Raw genomic sequence first — 9,513 nt, 5'->3', positions numbered from 1 at the left:
TTTTGGCGAGGGTTTTTAGCGAAAACCACCAAAACGCGAATTGCGGGTGACCGGGACGTCTGAAGCGGATATTGACAAAGGGAATGTGGTAGCTGTCGACAAGATCAAGTGGAGTCAAAACTGGCTAATAGAATACTGATCTGCCACACAAAAATTGGCTGAAGTCCGTTGGATCTCACACGAGGACTTTGATAATTTTTTCAGATTTCCTACCGTTTTATGGCAATACTAGAAAATACCAGTGACAACGTGAAGTATAATACCGGAGGGGGGCACGTACCACAACCTCAATACAAAATGTTCAATCACGAGGATGATTTTTAAGAAACACTGCCTCAGGATTACAATTACAACCATTTTAAGGAATTCTTATGATAGGAAGTCTAGAAACAAAGTTATAAAACTCAAGAAACATGCCAAAAACCTGCTTGAAGGTTATTTCCCTAACGAAATTGATACCAAAGCAAATGTGGTTTTGTGGGGATACGGTGGCAATTCGCATATTAATTAAATGGCCTCCTAAATAAGGTACCTACCCCTTAGAAACAATTGATACCTATACTGCAAAAGATTTCAACTCTTGAAATACAGGCGGGAATTGAGTATTAAAACTAACAATTACAGATCAAATGTTTATCAGTAAGGGATGGTGAAAAAGTAAACGAACATTTTTACGAGACCAGCCCAAAACAAAAAGACTATGTGTGTAGTAATAAGAGGGTTTCAAAAAAGTGTGCTTTTATGAGACGCGCATGCAAAAGTGATGCACTCGTTCTCTGCGAACATTGCAGTGCAATGGATGTTTCGCTTTCTTCAGTCCCTGGTTCCACATTAAATTAACCTACTCGTGCAATAAATAAATTGGAACGTTGGCCGAAATAGTTCAACTCAGCCTTGCATAAATCTGTCGCTAAAAGAAATCTGTCTATTACAATTATGAAGGTTGGATTATAGTATAAATGCAAGGGTTTATCTTTCACAAATCGTATTCCTTCAACGCATATACCAAAGCAAACAACTGAAAATGAACGCTTTAGTAAGTAGTAATTGAATTAATCTAACTATTGTTATTTATGATGTAATTCGCAGATCATTGCTTCATTCGCCTGTATTGTGGCCTGCGCCACCGCTAGCGGCTATTACGGTTACGGTGGTCCTCATTCGTATGCTCATGCCGTACCAGCCGGACCTACAACGCTTGTAGGTGCGTCTGGGATCGTCGGACCACATGGAGCCGTTGGACCGACCGGAGCCGTTAACGGACATGGAGCCGTTGGCCCTAACGGAATTCCCAACGCAGTTCATGGTGGATATGTTGGTGGACATGGACTCTACGGTGGTCTTGGTCTTGGATACGCACACGCCGGAATCGGGCACCTCGGTTACGCACACGCCGGAATCGGACACCTCGGTTACGCACATGCCCACGATGATGGACAATGGCACGGTGAAGGTCTCTGGGAATCGCAGGACCATGCAGGACATGCCTATGGACATGGACACGGATGGTAAAACGTTGTTGGATATACCCAAATACTTTCATACATATTGTATGTGTTTAAATATTTATTTATCTGTACATACTCAAATGGAAGGAGCTGTAATGTAAAACTCCCTTGTATTCTATGAAAAGAGTAATATTCTTTTTAAAAGCATAAACGGATTTTTTTCAATAACGTCTTGGCAGATGAATTTTTACCTTATTAGCCGCAAGATGGCGGAAAACATGGGCCAAACGCGAGGGGCTGTGGAATTCTGGTGCACAACCTCTTGGAGTGCATGAAATTTATATGGAATTCATGACATTCATGGAACTTCTCTGAATTCATTTGGAATTCCAAGTGTTTTACAAGGTTTAGGTTGTGGCTTATTTTTTTCTGATTTTTATTTATTTACATCTGGAATTCAAACAACTCTTTGAAGTTAGTATTTTCTATATGGCTCGGTATGACTGTATGTTTTGCGCCTGACTAAATTCATCTCGTGCATGAAAATAGTTCCATGCATTTTTTTTACCATTGCGAGCAAGCTCAAAAAAATCTTCAAGAGTTTGTAATGTCATCGATATTTAAATATCTTAGGAAAATATAATTCCTTAAATTTTTTATCAATGTAAAGAAAGCCAAAGAAACCACCAAATGTTCGAAGACGAAGCTATGTTCTCGTATTGGGTTAAATATTTCGAATACTTCACGAAAATAGTCTGAGCACTTTAATAATTACGAGTCAAGCCAATATAATAAATAATAATACATCGCGGCAGAAAAAGAGAAGCGAAGGAGTGTGAGAACGCAGAAATTAGTCACTTCCGCCGCACTCACCAAGTGCCACTTTTAAATTTTCTTAGTTTGTTTATTTTTTGAACCTGAAGCATTGCTGCTCATTTTTTCGCAGTGGCTGCGCTTCCACTTCCACGATTACATCCATTTGCGACAAAAATAAAATAAATACTATCAACATATATGACAACTACAAATAAACTAACAATGACGGTGATATTAATTCTCCAATACTATGTGTGTTACTGAATGGACAACAAATATTTTTTTTATATTTTAGTTTAAAGGAAGATGTGAAAGTATTTTTAAATCACTAACTTCCATACAATACTTTTCAATTTGTATATCAGAGTTAATTTAAAGTTTCTCTTGACTTTTCCTTAAATAAAAGGATAAATCACAACATGTAGCTACATAAACAAATACCAATTTTTTAGACAGCTATATATTGATAACTTAATTATCAACTTAAAATTTTCACTGGAATTTATTGGAATTCTTTTTGAAAGTCACCGAAATGCAATGGAACGAAGTGAATGGAATTTTTTGGAATTCAGTGGATTTATTTTGCAGTTTTGGAAGTCTTTTTGAAGTCTAATGGAATTTTTTTGAAATGTTTATACACTTCTGGAATTCTGGTGTACACATTTTTCTCACTGGTATAACCCTATGGGTAAATGCTAAAAGTGTTCTCGTTAGTCACGGTAGAAAAATTCACGGCTTGTGCGGGTGCATACCCACAAAAATGCGTCGCTTGTCGTAACGTTGTGCCCAACGACAGCTGATTTGTACAGAAAACCGCGATTGGATGCTCCGTTGGTCTTAAAAAACACCATTTAGAAATTAGAAACTGTTAAAAAATCTTAAATCATGTTTAAAGATCTTATATACTAAATATGTTAAAGTGGCCCTTTGACTCTTTAATTATATTTGCCTCTTAAGGACCCTTAAAGGATCTTAAACGGATATGAAAGATCTTAGTGGTTCAGCTCTCAAAGATTCTCAAGAGATAGTTGAACAAAGATGGAAAGGTTGGCCACTATCGAGTGCTGGATGACGTATTCAGGTGGCTGCCAATGCTAGAATGCAGAGCCAACTCTCGTGTTCCTCAATTCGTATAGGGGGACTACCCCATTCTATTCGATGCTCGAAGAAATCGAACTTCCAAATCCATTTGATCATATTTTTATTATTTTATTATTTTTTGGAAAATGGTATTGAAATTGAATTAATATTGAAATACTACGAAACTGTCAACTGGGATAAGCCATGTAATCTACTGTCAAATGAGTACCTATGGCATTATGGAGAAGGCGAATAACCACACACTGTGTAAATGGCTCAAAATCTACACAAAATGAGGAGCCCAAAGACTTCCAAAGTTAAATAAATTGTTTCAAACCAATTATAGACAACGACCCAAATTTAATCAGCTCGTCCATTGACTATGGTCTACCTATTTCTGCAAACAGAATTGGAAAATTCGAAACTGTTCGCGAATTATTATGTACCGCGTGTACTGTTTTGGTTCATACTGCGTGTATCTCAGCAGTTAAAGACTTGCGGTTTTCGCGGCCTTGTATCACTTTTTTGTGAAACTTTAATACCACAAACAGAATCAATAATCTAGCTTAGTTTCTGAGATACAGGCTGAAATCGAATAGGTTAACTGTTTTGGTTGTTATCGTATCTTATTACCTATGTACGATAGAAAAAATAAAAACTATTATTCTAGATAATATGTTTACGTAGAATCCAGAGGCGTAGTAAACATTAATTTTTTTACCCCAGTTTCTGAGATCTCACCCAAAGTTGGTATTTTTAAAGTGCGAGACCGTGCATATCTTAAAGTCAATTTTCTGATTAAATCGATGTATTACAAGCTATGTTTCTTTAAAGTTTAGCCGCATGAATCAAAAATGAAAACCTATGTTCTCCGGATTTTAAATAGTACGCCATGGATTCATGGAGATTTTGTTTTTTAATTTTATTCATGGCGGCCGATCCCAATCAATGAACATCGCTTACGGTAGAAACATGTCATTTCAAATTTTTGAAAAAAATGATTTAATATTATTTAAAAATATATACTTTGTGATACATCGATGTTATTGCATTTGAAAAATACCAACATTTGGTCAAATCTCAGAAATGGTGGTCCCAAAATTTTTGTTGACTAAACCATTAGGTTCTACGTAAAAATGTCTAAAAGAAAAAGTTGTTACCTTTTTTCTATCTTACATGTGTAGTAGCAAGATAGGATAACATTTCAAAAAGTCAAACTTTTCGTTTTCGCCCTGTATCTCAAAAACAAAAGCGACATAGATTGATTATGTTTGTGGAATTAATATTTTAACAAAAAAAGTGGCACATGGTCGCGAAAACCCCAAGTTTCTATCATTAAAAACCGCTGAGATACATCGCACAGTGTCAACCAAAATAGGACAACGGTACACAGACGGACCGACGGACGAAGAGAAAGTCCAAAATTATACACGAGCTGTGTCTCTCGTTTTACACGCTCGGTGCGACTATCATAGTTCGTTTGCTGTTGTGGCGTATCACTATCTGGGATACCGTTAGTGGTATTTTATCGCGAGAGTATCTAAATGGTTTTTGAGTTCAGAATTCCTGTTTTTATTGTGTTTGTAACGCATTTGAGTTTGATAAGTTTTATCGTTAGGACCCAAACGTTTTCTACTCAGTTAATTAAACAATATTCCCATACATTCCAAAAAAACGTCACATATTTACAGTAAATGCTATCAATCTCTCCAATGCATCAATACAAACAAATGAAGATGACGTGGCAGTACCAAAAATCTACTTAAAGCCGTTTTTCGGGTGGTTGCTTTGGAAATAAATATTCGTTTTCTTTCAATCAGTAATGCAATTTTTAGCATACTTTTATAGAGGGGATGAATGAATAAATGTTGTTCTGGACATTGTTCAAAATAGGAATAGTATTTCTAAAAACCAAATGCGCTCACTCAATCAACCAGTTTTTTTTTTGAAAAATTAAAAAACAGTTTATAAAATCATTTTAATAAAGAACTATAATACAATCTAACGTACCACCTTGAATAAAAATTAAAAAAGTAAAAGAAAGAAAGTACTAAACAATAGTGGTAAGCGCGGCTTAATCCTTCAAATGACACACTTTTGGGCGCCTTTTTGGGCGCGTTTGTGCTATTGGATTTAAATTTTTTCTGTCAAAGATACAATTTTTTTTCCTTATTGGTTCCTTGGTTTATTTTGTTATTTACTTTTTTCTATAATCTACTGGTCCACCATTGCTACCGATTTTTCATTGTATTTCCTGTGATTATTTTGGTGAATCTTTAGTGGATCCACTTTTACCAGAACATTCTATTGTATTTTCGCGGTTACCTTTATCCCTTTCTCGTATCCGCCTTCCATGCCATAAACTATGCCATTCCTGGTCATTTTTGTGTTTGTTGTAATACTTTCAAGTCTATATTCTTTCTGTTCGTAAATTGTTGAGAAATGTTCATTATTATCTTCATTGTTTCTAATGTATTGCTATCATGGCGCAAAAAACATGGAACCGTTACAATTATTGAGAGTGGCATTTTAAAGCGTGCAATACCTGAAGTTGAAACCAAAATTGAAATTGAAAATGTGTGACGATGAGATTATAAAAAATCAATTCATTATACAGGGTGAATATTTTGGAGGGAAGTTTTGTTTATGCTACTATATCCAAAAAAGTGTACTCTCTTTTAATAATACGTTAACGAAAACTAATATTTGCCATTAAAAAAATATGCCCTTCATGCAAAAGTAGGCCCCTGACCCCAAGCTTAAAGTACGTAGATTGGTAGCACAAATTTTATTATAATATCAAAAAGAGCGTCTTAAAAAAACGTTGTTTTGAAGATATATTCAGTATTCCAGACATACCATTGTGCCCTGGTTACTAAACCTGCTCTCTTTAACGTCTAGGTATAAAAAGGCAAAGTAAAATAAAAATCAGATTGGAAGGTAGTGTTTTGTAATTACTTTTTCTTATAAAAGTATGTACAGATTTATAAATATTTATACAAAGAGAGAGATAGAAGGGGTGGGGAAAGTATGAGATTGGTACACAATACCAGAAGAACGTTTTACCATCCGTGTCCATAGACATGTCCGGCATGATCTTGAGATTCCCAGAGACCTTCACCGTGCCATTGTCCATCATCGTGGGCGTGAGCGTAACCGAGGTGCGCAATTCCGGCGTGTGCGTAACCGAGGTGACCGATTCCGGCGTGTGCGTATCCAAGACCAAGACCATGTCCGGCAATAATTCCACCGTGCACCGCGTTGGGGATTCCGTTAGGTCCAACTGCTCCATGTCCGTTAACGGCACCAGCGGGGCCTACGGCTCCATGGGGTCCAACAACTCCGGATGCGCCAACAAGGGTGGTGGGTCCGGCGGGAACAGCATGGGCAGCGTACAAATGAGCACCACCATAATAGCCGCTGGCGGTAGCGCAAGCTACGATGCAGGCGAATAAGATCTGCAATAATATTTGTATTAAGATTTACAATTATCTTAGAAAATAGTACTTACCAAAGCGTTCATTTTGAGGTGCTTGTTTTGGTATGTGTATCGAAAGAATACGATTTGTGAAAGACAAACCCTTGCATTTATACTACAATCCGACCTTCATACTTAATAATAATAGTAGATTTCTAATAGCGACAAGTATAGACAAATAGTTCACCTTCGGCCACGGCGACTCCACCTAGTTCCTGGCTTCTGTTTTTTTCATCTCAAACTGAAGGCGGTTCTATTTTGAAATCGTTCGCACAATACGAGAGCATCAATGACGCCTCATTAGTGTTGAAATAAAATTACAATTGCCATTAATATTCATTTAGATATTTTATGAGAAGAATAGAATTGCCGATAAGTAAATAATAAACTTGGACTGACGCATAATTAGAGCATAATCGCTTGTAAATCTTGTTCTTCTGTTAATAATCCACAACTGGATTATCTTCAAAGGATTTCAGCCACCCTAGTGTGAACGTGCTAACCATTCGCCATCCCTTTTATCATTTCCTCAGAGACTTTAATATCCAGTCAATAAAATTTCGGTCGCTATTGAAGTAGGCATTTAATCGACGCCGGTTTAGTATTTAAACTACATAATTACGGCAAATCGATTTTAAGATCCGATCAAATATTAATTTCTTACATTCTATTAACCCCATTTGAATAAATTGGGAAATTTTCATTTAGCTGATAATGGGATTGTCGATTCCTGGGAGGATATTGGAATTAACTTTTCCATTAGAACTGATTACGCGAGTGATTCATAATTTATTTTATGTACTATGTTTAAGTATATTTTAATCGTTGAATTTACCCAAAAAAAAATGGAAAATCCACAGCGAAACGTGAGAATGAAAATTCTACTTTGTAGCGTGCGGAATAAAAATAAATTGATATTAAAGCGTGAGTTTTACCCATAAACTTCACTCGTAATATGTAATTACGGATATTAGAATGAGGTTGGTTTAAAAACGTTGTTCAATATGCATGAAATCCTTAAATTGCTCTTGTTGCAATTGCTTAATTGAAATTGGTTTTTTTTGCTAGGGCAAGCATTGCGCCTAAATTTACCCGGTACGGAGCCACGCATTTTGCGTAAAATTTGGCGGGAGAATGTCTTGACTAAGTGTTGTAGGTGATAATTTCATGCAAATGTATCAAGCGGAACTCGTTTACGAAGTTAAAAAAAACTGAAAGAAAACCTTCAGAGTATAATTAGGTTTCGATTACATAATAAGGGCAAATGTCACCACAATTCATCTCCCACATATCCTACAGAAGACATTGCCGGTAGCGAAATCATTGGTTTTCGCAGGTAAATACGCACTCTATCATCTTTTGCACTTGTGTAACGAGAGCCCATTAGGGATTTTTTCTTATTTTTATCCTTTACCTGATTTCTTTGGTACGTTCGACAGTGAGTTGATGCAGTACCCAAATTTAGGAAGTAATTACTACAATATTAGAAGCACACCGCCACTTTAGCAGTATCACGTATAGAACGATTGCCTCATATTGTAGGGAAAAGTTTTATTTTTTATCAATGAAACTGTTTTTGTCTGTAGGTTGGAAGATCGCTTCATGTTTTAAGGAATTTTAAATCTACCTTTGCTATTAGCATAAAATGTAATCATTTCTGTCTCATGTTAAAAGGGAGAGGAATGTGTTTATGAGCAAAACAGCTCTGCGATTCCTTCAAGTAGGAGAATTCAATTCCGTGGTACTTTCCATGGCAATCCTGAGCAAATTTGAGATTTGAAAGACCTTTCAGAGTGTGATGATCTTAAATAAAGTCATTTCCTTCTCACCGTTACCATTTTTCTTTTATAATTTTACAAAACTGTGGTGGTGAGCTCACGGTCTCTGATGTTGGTGTGGTTGGTGTCAAATTTGCTCCAGCATTGCAGGGTAAACGATTTATGTCGCGCTTTTGAGTCACCTTTCTGTTGGTGCAACTATTTTGAAATCATGATGTATCTTGTTACGTTCACTTCGAGCTAATCGAATAATGGAGTTTTCCTACACCATCTAAATGGATCAGAAAAGAAATATAGCAATAGTAAACCAGATAGGCGTCACTTGTCTTTAGTAAACTTCAAAAGAGAAGAGAGAATACTAACCGAAAGGAGGAAACAAGGCAGGCTAAGAGATCCTTGTTCTGGTCTTGATAATCTAAAGAAATAAAATAATTGACGGGGTAGAACAGAAACAACAGTTGTTGTCTCTAGGTAATATCTAGATCTGAAATGTCAACATTTTAAATTTAACATTTAAAATCGCCGAAAATAAAAAATATACTTTTGAACAACAGGTCGGAACGGCTTTTTGAGCTCAGAAGAGCGCTTTCCTGCCTTATCTGTAACAGATAACTACACAAAAAAAACAAGAGGGATAGTGAATAGCGCGACAAATAAATATTGCGGTGCAAAGTTTAACGTCTGACACTAATCAAGTACTCGTATACTAAAACGTACTTAATACCTACTCAATAAGAAACAATAATTCAAATGACGTGACAAAAAGCAACATTTTGACTCGACAGCGAATCGTCCGTATAAATCGGTGAAGTAAAAGCACAAACGTGACGTTCATTCAAGAAATCTACCTTAGGAAGGACAAATAAATAAATTTCTATACAACAATGATTTAATTAATTTAAAATTTAAATAC

General features: G+C 36.2%; 2 protein-coding genes across 2 annotated transcripts; one reads left to right on the top strand and one right to left on the bottom strand.

Annotated features, from left to right (window-relative positions):
* Nucleotides 1–1,005: 1,005 nt before the first annotated feature.
* On the top strand, nucleotides 1,006–1,588 carry LOC116168469 (glycine-rich protein-like). Its single transcript, XM_031484328.1, has 2 exons — nucleotides 1,006–1,036; nucleotides 1,090–1,588. The coding sequence occupies exons 1-2, from the start codon at nucleotides 1,025–1,027 to the stop codon at nucleotides 1,510–1,512; spliced, it is 435 nt and encodes a 144-aa protein (XP_031340188.1). The 5' UTR covers nucleotides 1,006–1,024; the 3' UTR covers nucleotides 1,513–1,588.
* A 4,689-nt stretch (nucleotides 1,589–6,277) lies between these two features.
* Nucleotides 6,278–6,962, bottom strand: LOC116168470. The gene is made up of 2 exons (XM_031484329.1): nucleotides 6,856–6,962; nucleotides 6,278–6,802 (listed from the first exon to the last, which is right to left on the bottom strand). The coding sequence occupies exons 1-2, from the start codon at nucleotides 6,865–6,867 to the stop codon at nucleotides 6,407–6,409; spliced, it is 408 nt and encodes a 135-aa protein (XP_031340189.1). The 5' UTR covers nucleotides 6,868–6,962; the 3' UTR covers nucleotides 6,278–6,406.
* Between the last annotated feature and the right edge of the window lie 2,551 nt (nucleotides 6,963–9,513).

Source organism: Photinus pyralis, unplaced genomic scaffold (genome assembly GCF_008802855.1).
Source record: "Photinus pyralis isolate 1611_PpyrPB1 unplaced genomic scaffold, Ppyr1.3 Ppyr1.4_LG4, whole genome shotgun sequence".
Lineage (NCBI taxonomy): Eukaryota > Metazoa > Arthropoda > Insecta > Coleoptera > Lampyridae > Photinus > Photinus pyralis.
This window is presented reverse-complemented; position numbering and strand designations above follow the sequence as displayed.